Source organism: Falco punctatus (assembly GCF_963210335.1).
Source record: "Falco punctatus genome assembly, chromosome: Z".
Classification (NCBI taxonomy): domain Eukaryota; kingdom Metazoa; phylum Chordata; class Aves; order Falconiformes; family Falconidae; genus Falco; species Falco punctatus.
The window spans coordinates 16,506,475-16,533,734 of NC_137586.1; the positions used below are offsets into that span (position 1 = coordinate 16,506,475).

Below are 27,260 nucleotides of genomic sequence, written 5' to 3' on the forward strand. Positions count from 1 at the left end.
GAGAACTTCTTATTAATTAAAGCATTGGCATGGCTGGATGAGTACATTAAATGATTTTGTATGTGCTGCCCACAGTGACAGCAATATTTAGTTGGAAAGTGCTGCAGCTGTTGGCTCTACAACACCTGGGAGTGAATGGGAGAAGCTGTTTCCATTTGACCTCCACTCCATGCTTTGCTCTCTTCAGGCAAGTGAGGAACAAGCACTTACAGTTTGTCAGGAGTGAAAAGCCAGTGATAGCAGCGGTGGGTGCTTCAATAGTGGTCAGAGCTGACATGGGAAAAGGAATTCCAGCAACCCCCAGTTCTCTAGCAATTAGTGGTTTTCCTTGGATATTGCACATGTGAGTCTGTGGTGGCCACCCGCCTAATTATGTGTCTGTGTGATAGGTGTATTGTAAGATTTAGTTGAATTTGGAATCAGGATGTGAAATGGAAATGTTGAATTCAGGGCTGTAGTAGAGGGGAAAAAAGTTGAACATTTGAGGTTACACACTTGCATCTGACACCACTTTTATTTCACTGCTTCTATTGAAGGAGTAGATGTTTCTCTGACATGTGTGTCCACACAATGAGAAAGGCTTTCTTCTGATTTGATGTCACAGTTCAGGTCACCTTAGAGATGAGTGTAATTATCTGCAAATGTGAGGAGGAATGCATAGAAAAGTTTAAAGTCAGAGCTAGTTTTGGAGAATGCATTCAGTAAATGTGTCTGGGCTTTGAAGTCTTGCAGGTTCAACAATGACCTTGAGGTTGTGGCTGGTGGGTAGTCTACACAAAATGGTGCCGAAGAAGAGTCTGAGATGACAATTAGTTGCAATACACCTCCACAGAAATTTTATCTTTCAGAAGTGCTTTGTGAAGACTCCATAAATTTGGCAGCTTTAACAGTGAGAGTTCACTTTTGGTTTTAGTCTCCACTAGTTCTCCTAACAGTAAATACAACATGGTGTATGTAAAGGATTTCAATGCTGTGAAAAGGTACTGTCTGCCAAGGCCTTCTGAATTTTAAAGCTGATTTGGACTCTGATTCTGTTTGTATTTGTAGGCAAGTTTTACATCTACTACCATAATTTTCATATGTCTAAGACATTCTGCTAATAGAGAGATTGACAGATGTGTTTCAGTAGAGGAGGAATAAGGAGACACTCAAAAGATGTCTGTGTTTTATCTGAATTTTGGAGTGCAAACAGTAGGTCATCTGGTGAAACCATTTAAGGAAGGATGAAAAAATGCCTCTATTCACATTATTTTTTTTCTCTTCCTTGAATTAGTATGTAAGAAATTAGACTTTAAAAATCTAAGTTGCTCTAAGATAATAATTGAAAGAAAACTTTTCTAGAACTGGAATTCTCATGTGGGCTGCAGGAAGAGAACTCAGCTTCATTGGGCCATATTAAAAGTCCCAGTATAAATGTTTTTAATCTGCTTCAGTAATGTTACAGAACTTTTCAAAGTGCAAAATTCTATCTTAAATTTAGTGTTGTGATACAATGAGTTCATAATTAGCAAATGTATTGCTAAGACTCCTTTACATGGTGAGAAACTCCATGTTGGTAAAAAAATAGAGAAGTTGAACAGATTCAGTCTTCATCAGAAATGAGACTCCATTGTTTGCATCTCAGCCGTCAGGCTAGTAGTCTGGTTCCTCCAGCAATCTTCCAAGTTCATTTCCCACAGTTTATGAAACTTTGTGGTCATCTGTGTGTGTGTGTCTTAAGCATACACCAACAACTCACTAAAGCTGTTTGGCTTAACCTGTTTGCTTCTCCAAAGTAAACTATACATACAAACAGTAATTTTGTGCATTTTTTTATTATAATAAGAAAATAAGGAAGACATCTTAAAGGACTGTCAGGATTATTGTCATCAGGGTAGTAAACAGGAACTGTGATGTTGCCTAGAGTGAGCAGTAAGTCAGTCCACGTGCACATCTAACTTTATTTTCACAAACAAGAAGAAAGCACAGCATGGAAGGAGAGGTTGTCTTTTTGCTTTGCTTTTGATTTAACAATCTGCACAACTGGTGTATATGTTCAATTCTGTATCATGTCTGTGAAAAATTCTGGAGCTCTATATGGAGAGTGTAGCGAGTGCAAGATACAGGTTTGATGCTGGCTTTGTGGTGTGAGCAGGCTTTCAGAATAATGGTTCTCTGGTTTTTATGTTCAGTACTACCATGATCACTGTGGTAGATGACTGTATCTTTGCCTTTTAAGTGGTTAGTGCTACCCCCAGGTTTACAAATGAGAGACAAAAATGGATGAAGTTCTTTCTTCTAGTAAACAGTGACAAGAAACTGTTCATTCATGCCAGCCGTATGATTTAGAGGTTATGAGAATAAACTCTTTCCAGTCCTGTTGAGCTCTGCATGTTGTCACCAGATTAAGTGGTGTGATTATCTGGGTTTAAGTGCTAGATTTATGAAGAGGATGCAAGAGACGCATTTTCTTTCTTTTTCTCTCTCACCTACTGCTGTGGCACTGAGAAATGCTGCTGCCATAGAGAGACAGGGGAGTAAATATTGTTGATGGAGGTTCAGTCGGAGACCAAGCTTTGGAGGAGCTGGAAGAATCTTTACATTAGAGGCTGAAAAGCTTAGTGCCAGTAAAGCAGGCAGTTCTAGCTCAAGGCAGTGTTGACTCTGTTCACATGTGGTACATCCTCAGTCAAAATTAAAGACGGTGTCCTGTCTACTCTGAGCTGCTTGCTGGAGAATTGCTTCCAATACGTCTCTTTAGGAGCTGATCGTGAGTCTGCTTCCTGAGAGGTTTTGGACTCTTAGTGGAACGTGGTTTCTAGACTGAAGGTATAAGGGATCAAACAAGTCAAAGTCCCTGCTTGGCTGTAAATATAGCTATCTGTTACTGCACATACTGCAACTCTTTGTATGTCTTCGTTTCCAGACCTGCTCTCTGCTATCACTCTGTGGTGCTAAAATGACATAATGTAATTTGTAAACTGCTGTGAAGAATAAAAGGTTGTGGTCTTGAGTTTACAGTTCTTCACCATGCATTATTACAATAATCAGGATGGTGGAAGGATGCCCTTTTCAAGAAAAGAGTTGCCATCATGTCTCTGAGCTCAGGGGTGATGCATCCATCATGTGGAAACTTGGCCTTTTACTGCCGGAGGCTCTGGCCATGCCCAGGCTGCCATCCTGTCCAGCACCTGGCCAAGCCAGAGTTTGTCCTGAGAAAATGTGACCTTCTGGATTGTCAGCTGCACTTCATTCAGATTTATGGGCAATGTTAAGCATCTCTTGTCTCATTTCATCTTGCTGACCTTGTGGTGTTAGTTTGCTGAATTTGGAAAATCTGTATGGGTGGTTCTGTATCTCTTGTTCCTATTTTCCTCTATTTACAAAAGCTATTCTAGAAACCTTAGCAGGTCTTATAACTTTATATTTTTAAATGTGCAGCCATTTGAACAGCACACTCTGTGTGTTGCCTTTATTATTATACAGAAGTATTAGTATGGTTACAAAATCAGCTCTTTTTTGTCAGAATGTTTTCCTGCTGGCATATAATTTCATGTGCATACCACTTAAACAGCAGTTTCATTCTTAAGTATCTTGACAAAACCCCCACCCAATAGATTCTCTAATTTAATTATAACGATAAGTGGGAAAAAATCTTTCTCAAGCAATTATCACCATTAAAGTAGTACAAACTATCATAATATTCTCACTCTCTAAATTTTATTTCTTTTTTCATTCTTTTTCTTAAAACACTAATTTTGACCTAGTTCCACTGATTGTTTTCCTGTTGTTTCTCTTCCACTTCACACAGTAAAATGAAACTTGAGAGCTTTTTTCCCCATCACTGAGTTCTGCTGCACTCTGGCAGCTGTCTTTTCTTCTGTTCATAGAAGGCTGTTAGAAAGGGGTTGAGCATTAAGGAAATCCAGGATAGATTAGTCAGTGAATGAAATGCTAGAAGCATTATATTGTCATTATTTAAAAATAGATTGCTATTTCAGAACTTTAGTCTAATAGGAATGGCTTATAGACTTCTGGGTGTCTGTATTCTCAGATACATTTCTGGATTCTAATCTGAAATTCTCTTGCAGATTTCATCAAGGAGGAAATTGAGGGAAGGTGAGGAACTGGAGTATCTTACTTACAGAGTTTTGCATAAACATGGGATTTTGGATCATGGGATGTGAATGGTGGTTCTGAGAGATGCCACATAACTGTCTGCACCAGGGGGAGCAGATGTTTGCTGGGAATATTATGGTTTAAAGATGTCCTAAAATAACTTACTGCTCTACTTTTGCATATCTTGGCTTTTTGCTCTATTAGTGAACCTACACTTCCTGAAATCACAGAAGGGAATTTGTATCTGTGTAATACTGTAGAGTTGGTTTATTCTTAATTTCCATTTTTGCAGGTTTGTCAAAATCTAGTCCCCAGTCTTGAGCACTGAATGTGTTACTTTGTTAAAATGTTAATGAGTATCATCTGTCTTAGCTTTTGAGATGTTTTGCAGTCTTCTGTGTGGTAAATTTTACAAACTTTTGTACAGAGGTTCAAATGCCACATAATACGTATTTAGCAGTTCCAAAAATCTTTGGAACAACAGTTCCTTTTCCAGTGGATTTAATTAGAAAAATTAAATGGAAAGAACACTGACTGGTTTCCTAATGCTGCTGGATACTCAGATTTGCATTTTTCTTTCTAATGGAGTGCAGTTTATGTAAGTCTTCAGTTTGACAAAAATAATAGTACTAATTGTACATGGTCCAGGACACATACTCAATGAATCTCAATAAGATTAGTGAAATTATATACTAGCATTAACATTTATTCAGGTCAGGAAAACTTTTGCTGTTCAAGTGTGAAAACAAGGATGTTTTTAGGCATTTGGGATGTGGCAACTTTTTAGCATCACCCTGGCTTTCAGTGGATCATAAACAAGGTGGGTATTGATTGAACCTCTGAGGTGTTCCTCTTCTGCACTTTCTCAGCCAGAGGAGTATTGTTCTGTGCCTGCCCTCAAACCCTGGCTCCTTTACTGATCCTTGCAACAGGACAAGACAGTTGCCTAAATGTGTTGGGTTACAGGCTCTTCAACACACACTACTGTATTGGATATTTGGTTTGAGAGACAATATTATGAACTTTTCAGGGCTCCAAACCCAGACAAGCTGAAGAGAAAAAAAAGGTTTATTTTAGTGAGATGAATGTCAAAGCATTTAGCTGCAATACTGAAGCCAAAGTTGTGAAAGAAGAGTAAAACTAGAGTTGTGCTTCACCTTGTTTGGGTTAGTATCCCTCAGGATTATTAATATGCACCAGAGCAGCTGAAGATGAGAGAACAGTTCAATTTGCAGTAGGCTGTCTTGAATGTTGCTTTCTGCCATTATATTGTTTTTCTAGATCCTATTTTTAAAAATACCAGTCCTAATTTCACTTCTATTCTCACTCCAGTGAAAGGGGGGGGGTCTCTAATGGGCAACATTTCTTTGATATGCAGAGGTACACAAGCAAAGGGGGCAGAGGGCCTGCACGGATAAGCAAGGAGCTTGTAGCTAAACTCAAACAGAAGAAGGAATTTTACAGAATGTGGAAAAAGGGACAGGCCATTTGGGAGGAATATAGGAACACTGTCAGAGCATGCAGGGAGGCAATGAGGAAGGCTAACGTCTGGTTGGAATTAAACCTGGCAAGGGATGTCAAGGACAATAGAAAGCACTTCTTCAAGTACCTCAGTAAGAAGATGACTAAGGAAGATGTGTGCCTGCTGCTGAATGAGGTGGATGCCCTGGTGGAGTTACAGAATGCCTTCTTTGCTTCAGTCTTTACTGGCAAGGCCAGCACTCACAATTCCTAGACCCTGGAGGCAAGAGAGGAGGTCTGGAGAAAGGAAGACTTTCCCCTGGTCAAGGAGGATCAGGTTAGGGATCACTTAAGCAAACCTGACACACACAAATTCATGGGCCCCATTGGGATGCACCCCTGAGTGCTGAGGGAGCTGGCAGATGTTATTGCCAAGCCACTCTTCATGATCTTTGAAAGGTCATGGAGAACAGGAGAGATGCCTGAGGACTGGAGGAAAGCCAATGTCACTCCAGTCTTCAAAAAGGGCAACAAGTAGGAGCCAGGAAACTACAAGGCAGTCAGACTTACCTCCATCCCTGGAAAGGTGATGCAACAACTCATCCTGGGGGTCATCTCCAAGCATGTGGAGGAAAAAGAAAGGTTACCAGGAGTAGTCAACAAGAATTCACCAAGGGGAAACCATGCCTGACCAACCTGATAGCCTTCTGTGATGGAATGACCAGCTGGGTAGACAAGGGGAGAGCGGTGGATGTTGTCTACCTTGACCTCAGCAAGGCTTTTGACACTGTCTCCCACAACATCCTCATAGGTAAGCTCAGGCAGTGTGGGTTGGATGAGTGGACGGTGACAGGGCGTGAGAACTGGCTGAATGGCAGAGCTCAGAGGATCGTGATCAGCGGCAAAGGCTGCGCTGCCATTCAGTGAGACCTGGACAGGCTGGAGAGTTGGGCAGAGAGGAACCCGATGGAGTTCAGTAAAGGCAGGTGTGAGGTCCTGCCCCTGGGGAGGAACAACCCCACACACCAGCACAGGCTGGGGCTGACCTGCTGGGGGGCAGCTCTGCAGGGAGTCCTGGTGGGCAACAAGTTGCCCATGAGCCAGCAGTGTGCCCTGGTGGCCAAGGGAGCCAGTGGGATCCTGGGGGGCATTAGGAGGAACATGGTCAGCAGGTCAGGCAAGGTGAGCCTCCCCTCTACTCAGCCCTGATGAGGCTGATTTGGAGTGCTGTGTCCAGTTCTGGGCTCCCCAGTTCAAGAGAGGCAGGGAACTACTGGAGAGGGTCCAGCAAAGGGCTGTGAAGATGATGAGGGGACAGAAGCATGTCCCTTCTGAGGAAAGGCTGAGAGAGCTGGGCCTGTTTAGCCTGCAGAAGGAATGGGAGGGGATCTGATCAATGCATACAGGTATCTTAAGGGCGAGTGTCAGGAGAATGGGGCCAGGCCCCTTTCAGTAGAGCCCAGTGACAGGACAAGGGGCAATGGGCACAAACTGCAACCCAGGAAGTTCCACCTGAATCTGAGGAGGAACTTTACTTTGGGGGTGGCAGAGCACTGGAACAGGCTGCCCAGAGAGAGGCTGTGGAGTCTCTGTCTCTGGAGATACTCAAAACCCGCCTGGATGCATCCTGTGCAGTGTGCTGTAGGTGAACCTGCTTTAGCAGGGGCTTGGACTAGATGATCTCCCAAGGTCCCTTCCAATGCTGGCCATTTGGTGATTCTGTGATTAGTAACTTATAGCCTGCAGGATGCCAAATAAGATCAGACCACTTCCTGCTAAGCTTCTTGCCGAGTCTTGAAGACTTACTGTGCATTAAGCAGTTTCCAGAGGTTAGTTGACGCTTCAGTGATTCTGGTGAGCTTCTGCATATTCTCCTGCATGGCTCTGTGCCTGCAAAGGTTGGGGAGGGCTTAAGGATGGCAGACGTGGTGCAGAGGTTTGTCAGTACATGGTGTCCAAATACAGTTTCAGAGGCAGGAGCTGGTGTGAGGAGTGAGTGGTCGTCATGGTGAGAGGACCACACTGGTCTGAGAAGGTGGCATGCTCATATATTGCTGCAGAAATGTAGCTGGGACTGGTTCCCATTTCAGTGTTATTTTCTGATAGGTTCTAGAGATTTCCAGTCTAATTGTCAATTAGATAAAAAGCACAAATATGTGCCTTGCTTTCTAGTTGGTTTGTTGGGTTTTTTTTCTTTAAATGTTCTAAAAGTTCTCAGTACTGCAGTCACTTTGAGCCATTTAAAATTGGCAAGGACTGTTGCAACGACGCTTTCAGGGTATTTTTTTCAGCATTTGTAAAACCAAGCAGACAGTCTTTATGGTGTTGCTCTGTTTCTCTGTGGCTCCTACCACTTTTATGTGGGTATTGTATGTCTACATCTACACCTTCTTTTAGTCAGGCTTAGTAATACAATTACTGTAATCCAGTGTTTTATTAATGTTGATTCAGGATAAATCTCAAGTGTCTTAGACATCACTCTGAAAAACTGGAAATGCCAGGCAGTATAAAGTACATTTCAAAGTGCAATGCAGGATTTGTATCTTTCCAAATACCTCCCTGGAAAATAATAGCAACTGCTTATCTTCTGCCCAGTTCCATTTAAAATTTGCCTTATGAATAGTTAAGCTTTTACTACATAGTTCTTTTGAGGAGTGCATATAATATTGATGCAACTAAATTTGATTACCTTGTAAAAGGTAACCAGAGTTATTTCTATTTGCTACAGCCCATCTAGTAAGTGGGGAAGAGTGAAAGAAAACTGTGATGGACATTATAAACCAGAACATTTTCTTTTTCCTTTTTCCTTTGTATGGAAACACGTTAGGTTTCTCTTTCCTGCAAATAACAGCAGGGTGATTTCTAAATATACAGTCACTTCCTTGAAATAAGTAAAGACTGATTTCCTCAGTGATTTCAGTGGGACTCAAAGTACTGCCTACTTCTTAATTCTTGTACTATAGCTTGATTTTTCCAGAGAATTTATTTTATTTTTGCTGAAAGCCTATGAATCAAATTCATTTTTAGTGAAGTAATTGAATTAGATATAAATTTTGTCCTGTTATTTAAAAGGCTAATAAAGACTGTTGCATCTCTGTTGCCTCAGAGTACATGTTTAATGGAAGCTAGTTTTACCTTGGAAGAACAATTCTGTGGCAAATTGACCAATATTTATTACACCTCATTAAGGAAATAAAAGAGATTGGCCAGGTTAAAATTTTGAGAGGGTGAATTTTATTTCAAAATACAGTCAGACTTCAAATTAATCCCTCCCATGTATTTCAAAGACCTGGAAAATCAATGAGTTCTACTAATAAATTCTTCTTTTGTCTTTGCTTTTAATGTAAATTTCTGTGTAATTCAAAGACTAATTAATTCTCTTTCTAGCTGTTTTTATCATGCAGATCTGCAAAAGGATGAAAAGGTTCCCCCCCCCCCCCCCCCCCCCCCCCCCATATTTTAGTTTCTACTTCACAGGTCTAATGTATTAACTTAGTGTAGTTTGTGTTACCTTGATTGTTGTGCATTTTTTTTTTTTTTCAATATACCCCATGCGTCTGCAGACTGTGGATTTGATGTTAGACTCCACCAGCTGGGCAGTACCCAACTTGGCATCAGCTCAGCTGGGACTGGGGGTTACATCTCAACACTGACAGGTCTGTGCAGCCTGTCTTCCTTGATGCTCTTGTCCAAGAGCTTATTCCAGCCTGTCAGCAGGTAACACTTGGGGAGGTGGAAAGGTGAGTCTGTGCTGTGCCCCAACACCAGTACCGCATGGACTGCCTGTCAGTAGCCCTGCAGGACTTCTCTGAGCTGCTGCTGTGCTTATGCTGGCTGAGCCTGATGGTCCACCTGTTAGGTGATTTTCTGTGGGCCAGGTTGTAGCACTCCCTGGACACAGCCAGTGATGCCTATTAGAGATCATGGTGAGAGCTTTTAGGTGTGGGTCACTGATTAGGGTACACCTAGGAAAACCCCTCTATTTCTTCTCTCTGCTCTTGGTGAGACGGAAGCTGGGCTAAATGAACATGGGAGCTTGCTTGGATATATAATCTTCCACCATGGTGACCTGTGTGGAGTGGTGCTCTCCGTGCTTCTGCCTGTCTCTAGTCAGAAGCTCTGGGAGCTGGCTAGTCAGAGCTCAGGTTTCATCAGGGAAACATCTGTGTTTGTCTTTAGGAGTCTATCCCAGAATGAGTGGGGGATCAACCCAAAAGATGAGGATTTCAGACTGCCTGGTGAGGTTGGGGGAGGACACTTGATCAAGCATCCACCTGTATTCTGCCTCAGTATGCAGGGCTCAGGCTTATTAAATTTCTGAATTTAGGTTACAACATTCACTGTCATCTCCTCTTAGTTACAATTGTGTTATAAGTTGTGGGCTAGAGCTAGTGTGTTCCATGGTGGAGATTTTTGGTTGGCTTTTTTTTCCCCTTTTTACATCAGGATTTCTTATTTTCTTGGGCTGGCATCAGCATGTAGAATAGGCCTTTTGTTGCGAAGGAGTCAGTACAATACAACCATTTTTTACCTCCTCCTGCTTCCCCTCTTGGTTCTGTGGTGATCAGTGAGGTTTTGCATGGAAGCCATTGAAGGTGTTTGTGTTCTGTTTCACCAAGCAATGGGCAGCAGGAAAGCAGTGAGAGAGTACATGATCTTTCATATTCTTTTTTGTTAGCCTTCTCTTTCACTTTGTCATCTTGAAGGTAGTCTTGCATCTGTGGTCTAAGATGTGCACAGAGGACAGCAGAGTGCTTTGACTTGACTCTAGTTAGTGTGCTGGCACAGCTTGCCCGAAGTGACTGGATTATCCCAGTGCCTGCACATTGTTGTGTGGCAGCACTGGGAGGTTTGTGGAAGAGGTGAAGGTGACATGCCCTCCAAGTGCTGTGTCAGACCCTCGGAAGATCTGCTATTACAGTGTGGCCCATATGTAGTCACTTACATGTTGGTACCATTGTGCCTTGTCACCATGTACAATGTGATAAATGAGGTGATAAAAGGAGTGAGTGCTTAACTCACTATAGCACCTGTTACAGTCATTTTCTTACAGTATTGTGGCGTATCATCTTGTGTTTAACAGATAGGCTTTCATTTAACTGAAAATGCAAATAGAGCTTATGCATAGTCTGTTGTACATGGCCTATCTCCCGTTTCATTGTCCTAAACAACAGTTATTTCCATCTGGCACAACACTGGTTGTACTTGCATGGCTATAAAAGTGTGTTCAGTGTTTTTTTATATTGCCTTGGCCAGGATTGCTGCATATGTTAATATTCCATGTGTGGAAAAACAATGTGTCTTAGGCAAGGATATTTATAAGGTCAAGAATTATGTTGATCACATCTGGTTTTCATCAAACAATAATTGGCAAACTGAATGCTATGCTAACTAACAGTAGTAATTCTGGGATGTACTGAAATGGGTGGCATGCGGGCCTGGGCAGAGAGAGCAACTTGTTTCTGGAACTCTCCACAGCCACTGTTCATATTTTCTCCTACCTGAGCTGGGAACATACAGGTCTGCGTTCAGCCTGTAACTGTGCTATATTGTGTGTTTTGAATCTTTTCTTTTTTTTTTAACAACCAATACAAAGCTCAGGGGTGCATATTTTATAGTCACTCCGTTTTCTGGCATTCACAGAAATAACACTGAGAGTGCTTCTTACTCAAATCCAAAAAATGTGGTCAGGGCAAACCTTGAACAAATATCGCTTTCCTTTGGCCACCACAGCTGTGCTCTGAATCAGTATTACTTGAGTAGAAGTACAGAAGTGGAGCTATTAATTTCCCTGTGTTGATGAACAGGGTGTGTGTCTGCACAGTAGATCTTTTGTGTCATATTCAGTCTGTGGTACAGGTCTTGTGGACTCATCATCATGAGTTCTGCTGGGCTCTCATCTTTTATAAAAGATCAATCTTCTAAACATAGGAATATGCTATGTTGTTGTTATTTCCTTGCAATAACCGAACTTTCAAAGCTATGGTTAAAAAAAAGGTCAATGTTTTTCTTATGAACGACTTAAAAAAAATCCCTGCTGCTTCAAATTCTGTTCAGTTCCACAGTTGGCTCGTGGTGTGTATAATACACTAATCAGGAGACAAGCTGTTCTTCAAGGGGAGTCAAACAAATCAAGCTAATCCCCTACCCTAGGGAAATAACTCCAAAATCCTGCTGTCCTTGGGCTAGACAGCAGAGGGGCTGAAAAAGGAACTCTAGTGAATGTGTTGCAATACCCAGTGGCATCCTCATAAACCCCCCAGTTACTCAGGATTTGAGTAGTAGGAGACCATCCAGTGTGACTTCCTTAATTTTCACTGGAAAAGGAACTGCAGAAGTGTAAGCACACAAAGCTGAATGTTATTTTGCCTCTCCGATAGACAGGCTTAATAAAAAAGACCAAATTGCAAAGCGCAGTGCTTGGAGGGAGCCCTGGTCTTGCTGTTTTTATGTTTCCATGTGCTCCATTCAAAGCTTCTTAAAACCAGGTCACTTTTATATACCTGCCAAGATGGGATTTTAGGAATCAAATTCTGTATATCCAGTGATCTCTTCTTTTGGTTTGATCCTTTTTCCTTTCATTCTAAATTTCCTTAGAGCTAGGATCCAGGGTTTAAACTGAGCCTGCATCTGAAGCCTGAGGGTATTTAGCACTTTGTAGAATAGGACCAGAATGTCAGTACCTGGAAATATTTGAAAACCAAGGTTAAACACGAGCAGGGCTGGCAGAGGTCTTAAGGACTGATACATCTATTCACTCTGTCTTATGTTGCTTGTTTAAGTGTTTTTTTCTTTTGCTTTTTTCTTTTTTTAAAGTAATAATTTGGTCAGATAAATTCTCCTAAGGTTTTTCAGGTCACCAGCCAGCCAGACTGGAGAAAAAAATATAATCATTGTATTTGGATGACTTCTGATTTCCTTGTTTCTCCTGTCTGTCTTAGAATTATTTTCCTTTGCAGTCGGTGCCCTTTTGTGTGATATCAGGGTGGATTGTACTGGTTTAGATTACAGGAAGGAATGCAGTCCATAAATAGATGGTATACATTCTGCTAACACCAAGATTACTGAAATAGCTCGTCTTAAAAGACAGGGGAAACCTAGCCAGTTAGCCAAGTGCCAGGAGATTGCAAGGTTGACGATTAGTGGGAAGCCTGAAAGGGAGATTAGTGGTAGGCTGTGCCCTAAAAAAGAGCACGTTGAGCCCCAGGAGAAATTTGGCAGGGACAAATTCTGGAAGAACCATGTGCTGATGTCTTAATGCAGTTTTGCCTTTCTCTTGACACCTCTGTCCCTACAAGGTCCTGGCATTCCCATGTGGTGTGTTTGTCTCTGTGATACTAAATGTTCACATAGACTGGGCTAGCTGCCTTCTCTGCCTTTGCCAAATGTATTCAGGAGGGGCTTGTATAGGTCTGTTTGAAGGAAATCCTTCTTACACAGTCAGCCCTTTCTGTACAGCCAGTTAACCGCAAAGGCCCTGATGATTTTTGAAGAAGATGGTCTTTAGCTGGGTGACTTCTAATGATGAATAGGCTGGCATTTGTAAAACAGCTATCCAGAGCATCCTGGTTTGTTTGTTGGGGGCTTTTCCCCCCCACCATTAGTAGCAGTTTTGTGTTTCTGCTTCTGCTTCTGCAAAGAGCAGAATTGTCCATACCTGGCACTCTGGAGTGTCAGGCTATAGCCATAAGCTACACCTCTTCTTTAGTAAGGTGATGAGGATGTCTCTGCCCATCCAAAGATAATTAAGTAACAGTTTGTAACTGTTTGTAACTGTAACATCTGACATTGCTTATGGAGTTTTCCAGATTTTTCATAGGGACAACCTGAGCTCTGTAGTTTTCCTGAAGACCAAACAGCAGAATGGGAACAGAACTCAGCCTCTCTAATACCTGAACCACTGTGGTGCTGTACAGCAGACAAGTGGCTTCCAAAAGCCCTGCTCTGCCAGCATGCTGGCCTCCATTAAAACTGTGAAATACAGTTAATTTTCATATAACAAGCTTTTTGTTGCCTAAAACACCCTTAAAATTCTGACGTGAGACTGGTTAAAACAGAAAACAACTATGGGCCAGAATTTAGACAATCCTACAAGAAATCGTCCTTTCTCCAAATGGAGGAGAACAAATAGAGAATGTAAGATTTGGATTTAGGTGGGGTTTTGGTTTGTTTGGGGAGGGGGTATCCTTCCACATAGATGTTTCTTCCCTGGTATCAAATGGAAAAGTTAGAGGGAATATTTGGTGCTAAGTGAGGCTGGTTTGATGGCAGAATAATGAAGACTTTGTTCAGTTGCCACACTCCCCAGGATTTGGCCAACAGTTGTTGCACACATACAGTATTTGTCAGGAGTTTGACTCTATTTAAAGCCACAGAATAATGTATGAATATTTAATATTGTTTTATACTTCTGTCAACCATGAAAACTGTGTTTTTCTTCAAAGAAGAGTAAAACAAAAAGAGTAACTAAGAGTTCAAAGGCATCCTGGAACAAGTACATTCTCCTTCCATTCCACTTATAAACTGTGTCAGCTCTAAGTCTGCAGTATGCACGGTAGGGAGCATCCCTGGCTCAGAGAAGTGACAGGGAAAAGTGACAGACCTTCCTGTACCCTGAGGATGAGGAGAAGCCAGGTTCTCTGCCTGCCCTGGGCAGAGCTGTTGGCAGCATGGCTGCAGTATGGAGAGGTGAAGTGACTTGCAGAATCACTCACATGCATCAGGACAAGGAGGAGCTTCCCAGAGACTGGGTCTGTTGCCTCGGCCCCTCTGGAGAAGCAGCAATTCCCATTTAATGAAATCACCACCGGCTGCCTTTTCTTTGTGTATGCAGTGCCTTTGGCCTCTCATCCTCTTGCTTACACTGGATATTGGGGTTTAGAGGGCAGCCCCACCTGTCAGTGTCACATGCCCTCTTCTAGTGTGGCACCTTAGGTGACTGTCTACCTTCCCTAAGCTCCAGGCATTGAGTTACTTGTCTAATTCTCTTCCCCTCAGTCTGGCGAATCTGTGCAGGGTGGCAGTGAGGTGCCTTCAGTTTGTCAGCTGGGCAGTGCTGAGAGCAGGGGAGGTGAGCACTGCAACCTTCGGCTTTCGTGCCCAGCTCACCACCCTCAGGCACGTGGCTGCATGATTAGCAGTTGCTGATCAACTCCTATTTTTCAAGGTTAAAGAAGGAAGGTAAAGAAAAAAATAGTCTACTGCTTTAAATGTAAGTGATTGCTTGTGTATTTAGAATGAAGACTTCTTCGTCTGTGTTGCCAGAGTTAAGTTGGTGGAGTGGTATGTGGTGTGCTGTCATGCTGTTATGTAAATGTTTTAATGACTTTCTTCATCTGTCTGCTCAGGAACACCATGCGTCTGGCAAAATTTTGAGAAGGCTCAAGGCGTTAAAGAAAGCTCATCTAAATAAAGGAGGGTTAATGTGACATTGCAGTTACTTAATCCTGTATTGTCCTGCCATGTGACTGGCAGGGATACTGAGGCGCAGCATTTCTTTTGCCTGCTGCACAGAGTATGCTTTTCCTGTCATCTTCTGGGATCAGTTGCTTTGTTAAACATGCCCTGAGGAGGAAACAGAGCAGCAACAAACCTTTTACAGCAAGGCTTCAAGGCACAGTGACATTTCCAAGGCACAGTGACAAGCTCACAGGCTGAAGAATGAATCAAAGGCAAACCTTACGTTCGGCTCTTGGATTGGTACCAAAGTCAAGAAGGACTACGCTTTTAAGGTCAGCTATTCAAAATGAACTGGAAGCATCTGGATTTATTCAGCATAGTTAATCAGCTATTTGTTTGACCTTTATATAGCAGGTTAGTTTTCAAAGCAGCAAGCTAAAGGCTGAAAATTCATGTCAAATGTTTTGCATGTGTCAAATGTACTGCATAGACAGTAAGCAGCTCGGTGCTTTCTTGCACAAAGTTTACAGTTTTAATTGCAAAGCCTTTTTTACCTTGTAGATTAAGATCCTGACATACTAAATCTGTTAGTCAGGGATGGATGTAAACAGTTTCCAGTTTTATCTCTGGCTTTGAACAGAACTGCAATATGTAGATATGCTGGATTTGTTTTTGAAATAACTTGCAAAGATGGACCTTCAGTAAGCTGGTTGGGTTTTTTGCTAAGTTTGTCACTGTGTCCATTATGCGCAGGATTGCATATTCATACAGAATTATTTCATTTAAACTCCTTATCCAGCCATCTTGTTAAATGGGGAAATAAGTGATTACCGTACAGACTATGACAACAGGATATGTGAATGGAGGAATTCTTGGAAAACATCGCTATGCCAAGTGGCATCATGAGGACAGTGGAGAAGACGATGGGCATCCAGAGTGCTATGGAGGCGATGAAGAGGGCAGGCAGCACAGGCTGACCCCATTTGAGAAACTAATGCAGGATATGTCCCAGAATGAAAAAGTTGTGAAAGAATTAACCCTGGGAAAGAGACTTGGCTTCTACCGAGTCAGAGGAGAAATAGGAAGTGGGAATTTCTCACAAGTGAAGCTTGGAATTCATTCCCTAACCAAAGGTAGGTTAGGGTGGGTGGGTCACCTACATGCTGAGCACCTGTAGGTATACATATGGCCCTGTTTGGAAAGAGAGATGCAGTCTGAACTTTAATTACTCATATAGTTTGTATGTGTCCTTCTTTTGTTGTTGAGCAAAATCTATAGGCATGGTCACAGATAAATGCTTAGGTTTGGATTAGGCTTTAAAGAAACCAGAAACATTTTCTCTAGATGGCACCTATTGCAAGAGAAGTTAATCTCCGCACTTCATGGAGTTAATGTATCTCATCCCATGGCTCAAACACTCCACACTTACAAGCATGGTGCTGTGCCTCCCCTCCCTCAACTCGTCCTGTCCCCCTGTCTCTTCCTCTTCCCTGCCCCAGCTCATGGACTGCACGGGTAGAGGTTGTAAAGCCCCAGGGCAGCCTGGTTAGGCATGCTGCTGCCTGCAGACAGTTAGCACAGCTTCCTTTGTTTCATCACAGATTTTACTAGTATGGATGAAGCTTTCATTTGATCACAGTCATTTTGGTGAGAAATTTTATGCCTGCTTTACTGACCCATTTGCAGGTGGTTCATTACTGTAAAAAGCTGAGACATAGCTGCTGAGCAAGTGCAGCTCAGGTACAGCCAAACCAGGGTTTGTGCTGAATTGTCAACTACCTAAGTACAGAAAAGCACCCTATATCCGCTTCTAGGAAGAACTAGAAAGGCTAGGTAGCATGAAGAGAAGACAGAAGTTATAACTGAGAACTGGTCTTCATCTGTCCTGTTTTTTCTGTCTCTGTCTGACAATAATAGAAACTGTTCTTGTTTTCCCCCGGGGTGAGTATTCCCTGCATCTTTGTACACTACTGCCTTGATTTTTTTCTCATAGTCTTTGACTGTCTTTTCTTCCATCACCTTACAGGTGAGAGAACGAGATATGCCCTAAAGCCTTCATGTTGTATCATCTGTTATTTTCTCTAACCACCTCTTTCAGCCCAGACTGCAAAGCTGTGAAAACTCACATTTATCCTTTGTGTGCAGCAGTTGTTGTACTGGGAATAAAAGCAGGGAACTGACAGTATTTATTTTTCCTAAATTTAAGTCTGCCTATGCCTAAGGGTTCCTTTAACTGGGTGTGGATTTTTTGGTTTTGCTTGTCTCAGAAAAGCATGTCTATTCTACTTGGCCCATATCAAGTTATTTCCTCTTCTGTGTTTTTTTTTTCCCCAATTTTTTTTTTTTTCTTCCAGAGAAAACTGTCTTGCGCTTACTGTTGGAGGAAATGCTGCTCCTGTACTGGGAACAGGGGGAATGCTAGTGAAAGGAAGTTACAGATTTGATCTGGATGAACTTTGACCTCTTGAACTTAACTGACAGGTTACTTTAGCATTTGAATAGGGCTGACTGAAAAATTTTGAGTGTCACTGAATATAGTAAGCTTGGGCAAATTTATGATTTTTTTTTTCTCTTGAAAAGGTTCTTTTTCACCAGAGATCTCTCAAATTATTTTTGTTTTGTTAGTAGATTTTTGGTTAAAATGTTCACCAGGCAAGGAGTTAATTTCTCAATACTAAGTTTGCAACCATCACATGGAAGGAAGGATAAAGGATAAACATGTTTGGACTTTTATCTGCCTCTGAGCTTATCTGTCCTCATGAAATACAGTATGTAGACAGAAGAATAGGCACATGCACATGTGCACATACATACATGCATACATACATACACACACCACCCCCCCCCCCACCAAGAAGATTGTTTTTTTCCAGTAGATGCACATCATTGTGTTGGTAATGGTGATCCTGCACAGTGCTAATGAGTACAAGCTTTTTTTTTTTTTTTTCCTGCTTATATTAATGAAGCCTTTGTATTTCTAATGCTGTTTGAGTTGTACCCTGTTGTAGGGGTAGGTGTATGTGTCTGGTAGATGTTCAGCTCTTCAGTTATTGTCATAGTGTTAAGTTCTAAGTATGGTCTTTCTTCTTAAATGTCACTATATTAAAAAAGGTAACAATTTTGTTGTTTACTAAGATGAGTTTTTGTAACAATTACATGTGTGCTGTTCTGTAGCCCTTGTGATCTGTTGCAGCAGAACACGGGACAAGTTTTCTAGAGGGACCAAAGTTTTCTAGAAGGAGAGAGGAAAAAACTGGATAGGGGACCTTGTTTCTTTCATAAGGCCATCTCGGTTGCTTAGAGAATACAAGAAAATCTTTGGTGCTGTGATATGTATTGGGTTATTCAGGAGTGTTGCCCACTTTATTAACCTCAATTTTGGCAGAGATTTTCTCCAGAGACCTGCAGAGTTGCATGCTAAGGGTTATTATGGTCCTAAGCACTTTGTAACCTTTATTTTACATACCTGCCAGCTGACAAATGTAGCGTGAGAGCAGAGCTGAATAGATGCAATTAAGAGCATCCAAAATTTACAGCTAGTAAAAAGCCAGCCTAACACGAAACATGAATGGCAAAGGCAGAAGTGTTCAGACACCTAGTTTGCTTTTTTTTTTTAAGCCTTTTTAACTTGGTTCCATTTGCATTTTGTTCCTTTTGCCATCATAGCATACACCACTTCTTCCTGAAATGACTTCTCAACCTTCTGACTTCTCTTATAAAGATTTCTGCTAGTTTTTCCCAAACCTCTGCATACACTGCATATAGTCAATCAAAATCCCACACGACTCAGTTTAAATATTTTAGTAAATGAGCTATCTGCTACAATGCTCTCCTGTTCAGCACTGCTGCCATGCAAGTTTAGTACAGGATTTATAAACCAAGCATTTTTTGGAAGCAGAGGGAACAAGTTTAAAAAACAGAAAAGGAGAGTGTCAGGTTTATCACACTTCAGGTGGGCTGGTTTTCTTTGCATATCACACATATGTAACTGCAGTGATGTAGATTTAAAGCTCAGTCCTGATTTATGGTTCAGTGCTAAACCATTTGCAATACTTTCCCCTCTTTCCTTTAAAACTTTGCAGAAGAACCAACCAGGAGGAATACTGAAGTCCAGCAAAAGGAAAGGGAAGGAATTTAACCTAGATTTTTTTTTTTTAAAGCCCAAATGCCCCCAACTTCTATAAATCAAGATGTAATGATGCAATTACATAGTTAACGTTGTAACAATTGTTATCCCTGCAATATCTAAATATTTAGTTGTGCAAATGTTACCTACTGCGAGCTGATGCTCTTTGCTCTTGGTTTAGGTGATCAATATGCTACCGACATGGCAAAGGTTTTAGTCTTTCATGCCCAGGTCAGCAGTCAGAGCTCTGCCATGATCAGTGTCACATGCTGTTACCATGCAATAGCTACATTTCCTCCAGATCCACCATGCCACCATCCACACCACGCTGGAGTGGGTTCCCGCGTTCCTAAGGGGCTTGCTAGGAAGTACAAAACAGGTCAGAGAGAAGCAGTGTGGGGAAGACTGCCCTATACTCAGCACAGGCTCCTTCTGAAAATAGGCACGTCAAGGGATAATTCAGCACCTTCCACAAGAATCACATTTGCTTGGAATATCTGCTGCATTTCAGTAGGGAAATCAACTTATGTATGTTACTAAGGTAAATATACTAAACATGGAGTTTTCTTGGTCTGTACAGATATATGCACACATATGCTTAACACTTCCTTTAGGTATGTTGACATGCTAAACTCAAGTTAAATACCTTTGTAATATTAAGTAAAAACATTTTAAATCCTTTTATACCGGAACACATGTACAAATATAATAGCCTTCTCACTCTTCTCTTATGCAACAAGTAAACAATACTTTTCCATTTACTCCCATGTACTAGAAACCGAAGTGAAGTTTTTTTCTGAAAGATTCAATAAAAATGATAAACACTCGGGGTGTTTGACTAAGATATTCTTGGGGGGGGCGGAAAAAACCTTCCCAGGAATAAACAGTTGTTTTTATTGCCATGATCCAGTTTTACCGTCCTGACTAGTTATACAAAGCCACCATAAACCTATTTTAACCAGACAAATCCTTCAAATACCAGCTGTATTGCTTAGAGTGAAGAGAAAAGCCATAACCTGCCAATTAATACAGAAATGTAACAGCAACTGTGATGCATTTATTCACTCTACTTGCAGGACTACAGCCAGAGCCCCTAAGTTACCCCCAGTTTGTCTATCTGCTCTGAAACAAAGCACCTAATCTTAACACCTCCATCAGTCTGCAAGTACCAGACTCACCAGGCTCAGACCTAGCCCACCTGAAGAGCACTGAGTTAGCAAGGAAAGTGCAGACTTTACCAGCATTACACACCAAAAGCAGCTGTTTTAACCGTTGCCATCAGACAGGTATTAGCCTAGTGGCAACAGAGCACACTAAGACAGCAGGCAATTAGCTCTTGCAATAACTCGAGCAGCCTTTATGCTGTAGATGGAAAGGGACATAGGTGTGTGCGAAAGACTGCAGGGCTTAGTAGGCCTCTGCAGCTTAGCTTGCACTGATCAGAGGTGAAATTTTATTGCACTACTCTAACCAAGCATTGTTGTAAGTACTATCATCATTTGTACCTATTGCATTAACAACATGGAAAAGTCTTTTTCTTTTCAGAGAAAGTTGCAATTAAGATTTTGGACAAGACAAAGCTGGACCGGAAGACTCAACGTTTGCTATCTCGTGAGATATCCAACATGGAAAAACTGCACCACCCAAATATCATCAGACTGTATGAAGTGGTGGAGACACTCTCAAAACTGCATCTTGTGATGGAGTATGCAGGAGGTGGGGAGCTCTTCACTAAAATCAGTACTGAAGGGAAGCTGCTAGAAACAGAGTGTAAAATAATCTTCTCCCAGATTGTGTCTGCTGTGAAGCACATGGTAAGTTCCTTTTCCTCCCCAGGCATGTTGCCCCTCACTACTCATCAATGTATCTTTTGGTTTTTACCTAGCAGGTTTACTGTTACCAAGATTTCAGGCTCACATTTCTGAAGAGCAAAACAGATCAAGAGCTGTCTTAAAAGCATCTGAGAGAGCTTTCTCATCCACCTGGAGTTACTGCCTCTCTGTTGACAGCTTTCTGGAGGAGACTGGACTGGGAACACCTCGTGGGTGGAACGAACCCTTTAACGTTCTCCTGTCTGCTTTGAGCTGCTGTAGGCAGCCATTAATAAGGCTTCATTTCTTCCCTCCAGCCATTTCAAAACAGGATCAGTCACTCCTTTCCTTGAAGAAAGTGTTTCAGAGAAGAGGCTTGTTAGATGTTGCAAACGTGCAGCCGCTTGCTTATTAATGAATGTGGGAGACCGGCACTTAAAGACAGTTAATTCCTGGTCCTTGCTTTGGCACAAATCTGTGAAGTTAATACCCAGCAACACATTCTCCCTGCCTCGTCTTCAGTGTTGGGTTGCTGCTATTTTACTAGAACCCAAAGCATCTTGTAAAGGCAGAAAAAGGGCAATTAACTACACTACTTCAGTACCACCTCCTCTGAACCTTGCACAGTTAACTACAGCTACTTCAAACAACAGCATAAAAACACAGGAAGACTGTTCTGGAAATCTGAGAATAGCAGCATTCATTACAGTTGGCTCAGGGTGCCCTCCAGTGGCTCATGTTTTCCTGCCACGTAATAGCCTCAGGCAAAGTCAAAAGCCAGGGTGTTCCCAGGTTACACATCTAGAAACCGCATTATAGACTGCTCATGGCATATATAAACATTGCATTTTTTACATCTTTTGAATAAAATCACCATATTTCCTGTAAGTGATGGATTAACTTCAACATGTTTTCCATAGGACAGGTACTCTACAGCTACCGGAATGAACTTTACACTTCCAAGACTGCATCTGTTTCTCAGCATTAAAAACCAGATTACCAAGCCAGCCCACATCTATCTTTACTCATACACAAAGACCTCTGCAAAACATTTTACTTTTGCTATACCATATGGTCCACGCTACTGAAATCCCATCTCACTGCCGCCAGTACACAACCAGAAGATCCCTGCCTGTTATTGATGAGTTTAAAAATCTTGGGATGCTGAAAGGTTTCCTTATTACCTCCAAATACTGTACCTGGTTACTTTAAAAGCCTGGGCAGAGTGCTCAAACACATCTACTCCTCCCAGTTATTTCAAAGATGAAGCTAAACCCTTACCTAGTCAAGGCAGGTATATTGCCACTAAGCAAAGCAAATTCAGTTTGAGTCCTTAGCTACCACTACCATTTCCAAGGGAGAAAAAAAAAGTACAAGATACATGTATTTATTTTAGGTTTATAAAACTAGAAGACACGACTGAACTCTGTGCCCTGCAACATGAAATACCACAAGGCACAGGTGTGTGCTCCTTTTCTCCTGCCACCACCAGCTCCTCATAGGACACCAGACCACACAACAGAATTGCAACTTTCTTACTTTATCTAAGTTCACTTGGTGAACTGAACACCTTCACTTCTTAAGTCCACAACCTTACAATATATACAAAAATGGAATAGTTACTTGTATCGTTACAGAATTACAGTAACTGCAAAAGCAAGTGTTCTGAACCCTGAAAAAAGGTTTTGTGCATGGTTATCCAACTTCGTAGGATTAACTACAATGCCATCACAGATCTGCTTCATGACAGTAGCTGATACTGGTTAACAGGTTGAGACTGCTATTCTTAAAACACCCAGCATCCTTCTTCCCGTCTTCACTTACTCTGTTGTTTTTGTATCAGTAGATATATTTGAGATAAATATTTGTTTAAATATACATAAAATGTGTTTAAATACTTCTAACTTCCCAATTTCATTGCAATACTTATTTCTGACTTTGTCCAAGGTAACTCCCTTTCTCCTGCATGGTAATTAATTAGTCACTTAACTTTCCTGTAAACAAGCTAATACCAGATTTCCCTCTTGTTCTACAGCATGAGAATAATATCATTCACCGGGACTTAAAAGCAGAAAATATTTTCTACACCAGTAACACCTGTGTTAAGGTGGGAGACTTTGGATTCAGCACAGTAAGTAAAAGAGATGAAACTTTAAATACCTTCTGCGGCTCTCCTCCTTATGCTGCTCCTGAACTCTTCCGAGATGAAAACTATATTGGCATTTATGTAGACATCTGGGCACTGGGGATCCTGCTTTACTTTATGACAACAGGTATCATGCCATTTCGGGCAGATACAGTGGCCAAACTGAAAAAGTGCATTCTTGAAGGGACATACAGTTTGCCTCCCTGCCTCTCAGAAGATTGCCAGAATCTGATAAAAGGAGTCCTTCAGCCAGTACCAACCGAAAGATATTCTGTCAAACTTATTATGAACAGTGAATGGATGCAAGGAATACAGTACCCCAAACCTTTACAGCCGTTTAAACTGGATCCAAAGTATTTATCAGACAGGAGTACACTCAAAGAGGAAGAAATTGAAGTAAAAAATATTCTGGAAGATCTGGGCATCACAGAAGAACACATTCAAAATAACCGGGGAAGAGATGCACACAGCTCAATAACAGGGGTCTACAGGATTGTTTTACACAAAGTCCAGAAGAAAAGGGCACTTGAATGTGTTCCTATCATGTCCCATCCAGACCCCGAAGAACAAGACTTGAGGACAGGAACCCATTCTTATAGCAGGGTGAAGCACACATCCAAGCTGTGCTGTATTTTATAAATTGCGCTGCAGGCTTTCTACTCTGCACATTTAACAAAGGGTTTTATTCACTTTTCGCAAGTTCTGGTGTTACTTTTTTTGTAATTTTTGAATAAACAAAAAATGCCTCATCTCCTTTGTATGTCTCAAGTCACACTGAAGCACTCAAATACAGAGCCCTCATGCGTTTGTTTGTCCCTTGCTCCAGAGGCACAGTACAGCAGTGCAAGAACCCAGTAAGCGACACAGGTAAGGAATCATTAGTTGGAGGTGACCTTTCAGTAACGATCAAGTAATACTGCATTTCACACACAGAAGGTTCTCAGTACAGGCATGTGACAGCTGACTTCTTGAACAAATCATACCTCAGCTCGACACAATTTTACCACTGCAAACCAGGACCATTTTTGCAGAGAACTACATTTAAGCAGAAACCAGACCATAATCTAAACGCCAAATTCTTCTTTAAAGTTTCTTCAGCAAACTAAACATGATAAAGCGTGTATCACAACTTTTTTTTTTTTTTTTTTAGTTTTATTTGAAGAAACAACAATGCTGTTAACCACAGTTCCCCATTCATCACAATTCAAGAGAAGCAAGTTAGGATATGCTGCTTTTACCCTGCACATGTGGTTGCAATTCCCAGTGCATCGCTGGCTGGGCTACCATCTACTAACCTTCTGACACTTTCCATTACTTGCACAATTCTGACACTCTAGAACTGCTTGGACTCCAGCTGCACTCCTGTAAGGAAAGATTTAAGCATACTCCAAAACTCACGTAGTTTTAAATTCTTGCTTTAGCACTAGGCATCAGTACGTGGAACACAACCTATAACAAAATCCATTTATACATTGCGCATTACAGGCTTGTACTAACTCCTGCCATACTACTTTGGCAAAGGCTGGCACAAAGCAGATTTTGACACTCTTGACCACTACAAATTGAAAGCTGGATAGCCTGACAACTCCAGTTATTCTGAGCATCAACAAGATGTAGATACTCTGATTTTCAGCTTTAACTGACTATTTTATACTTTAATCTTCAACACCATCAGCACCAATGCAAACAGTGTAAAAGTGCAGTAGCTGTCCTCCGAACAGGCATAGCTACCATGACTAAGCTAAGAGCTGGAGCCCACATAGTCTTAGTTAAGGCAAGTAATCTAATACAAGTTTGAGAGGTACAGCTGGTGCTTTCAAATTTAAGGGCAGGATGCCTTATCTGTTGTGGGGACTAATGAGATCATGATGAATTTAAAGGGAGAAAATAACGTAAGTGAGCAACAGAATGACAAGCCAGCCATGGGAAACAGGACTCATCGAGGCTCAGGCAAGTACAAAGCAAGAACCAATCCCCCTTCATGGATTTTCTGAGGGGGATAAAAAATTACCAGCTTTTATTAGACAGTAATGAAGATAAATTGAAATTCATAAGCTGGTAATTAATTCCTCCTCTTTAAACAGTTTCCATGTGAAAGCATTTAAGTTACTTTGAAACACTGCCCTGAAACAATGGTTTTGCACCAGCCTAAGCAACCCTTTCTTTCCATTTTTGCAATGGAATGATATAAAGAAAGAAGGTCCATACAGTTTGTGAACCCACAACTTCAGGTCTTCACAGGGCCAGTTTCCTTTTTCTTTCCTGTTAAAAATGCATCCTGAAAACCCAAGAAGTTAGCACTACTCCAATGGGTCTCAAATATCTCAAACTTTATTTTAACGAAGGATCAGCCTCACAGCCTGTGAGGTCCCTGTGGTTAACTTTGTGCCAGTAGCTCACTTCCCGGCTTGTCCACTGCCAGCAATGGACTTTGTTCCATGGCACTTTGGTCTCCTGGTGCCAAGGTAAGTTTCACAAGGGCAACCTAAACCAAAATACTTGCAAACACTATCATCATGCATCATTGCTCCATCATTTTCAGCAGAACAGATTAGTACTCATCAGTTTATAATAAACAACCATTTTTACCAAGGCTTGACTGTACAAATACAGCAAGTTAGCAAATCCTAGTGACAGATAACACAAACACTTCATTACACACAAAAAAGATTGTAATTTAACAGACAATTTTTTTTTGCTACTTTATATTAGGTAATGTAGCTTTGTAGAATTAGCAAAGAAATAAATTCAACAAAACTTCATTCTGTACATTAGCTCAATTTAAATATATATTACAAGCTTAGAAGGCTCATGTCATAGTTAATATTCATTCTGGGCTTTAAAAAAAAACTCCCAGAATGGAATCCCCATTAGCATTGTGTTTCTACCACTTGCAAAATGTATAGCTTTTAGCTTGCATGTTGGGGTGTGGGGGTAAGAGAAAAAGAAGACTCCACTCCTACAGTAATACCAATAGCGAGAAAGACTTCAAAAGTACAAAGCCAAACCCAAAATTATCGTCTTTCAGAAATGTATTATATAAATAATAGCAAGAGGCCAGAGCTCCAAAGTGATCTTCCTCCCTTCCTCTGTTTGCCAATTAAACCAGCTCTATAATACCCGGAAGTTTTATTTGAAAAGTCTGCTGCCTTGGATGCTTCTACTAAATGATCCTAAAAGTTGCCAAATCCATGAACCCATTTCTTTTGAAAGGAAAAATTACTACCTCCCCTCTTCCTCTTTCCTCCCAGGCTGCTGTGATTTATAATGCAGGTATAAAACCAGTAATATGGATGTTCGGAGCAATTATGTAGTAACCAACACGGTGGGTCACAGAGCTTCTTGCAAGAAAACGACCTGCCTGTCTCGCCATTTTCAATCCCGTCATTTTGACAGGGGAGATTCTATTCCACCAATGAATGTTACTTTGTTCTAAACCTTTCCCAAAACAGGGTGGTGGGAGGTAGACTGGGAGGAGAAAGGGAAGGTGATAAAGGGGACAAAATGAAGTGCAGTATTGAGAAGATTGCTTACTGTCAAGGCACTGAGAACCCTAACATTAAAAGCTTGGACTATGGTGTGTGTGGCAGAAGTAGAAGTTAACAGCGTAAGTTTCAAGTCATTTTACATGGAAAGAGCAAACAGAAGATTCCCCCTAAGTACAAAGACCTTGTAATAGACTACAGGTACTACTCAGCAATTGAAAAAAATTCAGACATGTTAAGGAATCTACGCCACCCCAGCAAGACCCTCCACCTCCAGTATATTCATGATTTTAGTGTTCTGAAAATGCTATAAATATCACCATACCATATTGTGACAAATCTTTCCAAGGAGCTTAAACAATTTTTCCATACTCCAATGAAGCACTACCATACACTGAAACTTCAGCGCTACTGCAATCCTTTTCCTCTCTCTTTCACCCTACCCTCACACCTTGTTTCATTCCCCACCTCACAGAGGTATCTCAGTGCTCCCCATTGGAAACAGTAACAGTAACGCCTTCAGATTCTGTTGTTGCAGGGATTCTTGGCACTTTCTTAGCAGGGCTTGGGATGTGCTAAGAAGAAGGGAAAAAAATCATTAAATAAAATTTTCTAGATCAGACATTCATACTTCAAGGCTAGTCCAACTCTCAAAACAATTCATGCTACACTTGGACGGCTTGGTCTTAAGTCAATCAAATCGGTCATGCTTCATGCCAACTGATTATGTGAAA

At 41.3% G+C, this 27,260-nt stretch overlaps 2 protein-coding genes across 3 annotated transcripts in view; one reads left to right on the forward strand and one right to left on the reverse strand.

Moving 5' to 3' along the window:
• The window catches only part of NIM1K (NIM1 serine/threonine protein kinase), a 33,985-nt gene extending 8,674 nt beyond the window's left edge, over nucleotides 1-25,311 (forward strand). The window contains exons 2-4 of the mRNA XM_080372201.1: nucleotides 14,907-16,091; nucleotides 20,630-20,898; nucleotides 22,931-25,311. Coding sequence (XP_080228327.1) covers nucleotides 15,800-16,091; nucleotides 20,630-20,898; nucleotides 22,931-23,680 — 1,311 coding nt within the window. The 5' untranslated portion in view covers nucleotides 14,907-15,799 and the 3' untranslated portion in view covers nucleotides 23,681-25,311. The remainder of the gene's footprint in view (nucleotides 1-14,906; nucleotides 16,092-20,629; nucleotides 20,899-22,930) is intronic.
• The window catches only part of HMGCS1 (3-hydroxy-3-methylglutaryl-CoA synthase 1), a 94,911-nt gene continuing 75,332 nt past the window's right edge, over nucleotides 7,682-27,260 (reverse strand). Inside the window, exons 11-12 of one of the 2 annotated variants that reach the window (XM_080372178.1) lie at nucleotides 26,995-27,101; nucleotides 7,682-12,242 (exon numbers count right to left, since the gene is read on the reverse strand). In XM_080372178.1, the coding sequence (XP_080228304.1) occupies nucleotides 27,009-27,101 (93 nt within the window). In that variant the 3' untranslated portion in view covers nucleotides 7,682-12,242; nucleotides 26,995-27,008. Of the gene's footprint in view, nucleotides 12,243-26,993; nucleotides 27,102-27,260 lie in introns of those variants that run through there. The other variant, XM_080372179.1, reaches the window with a different exon arrangement.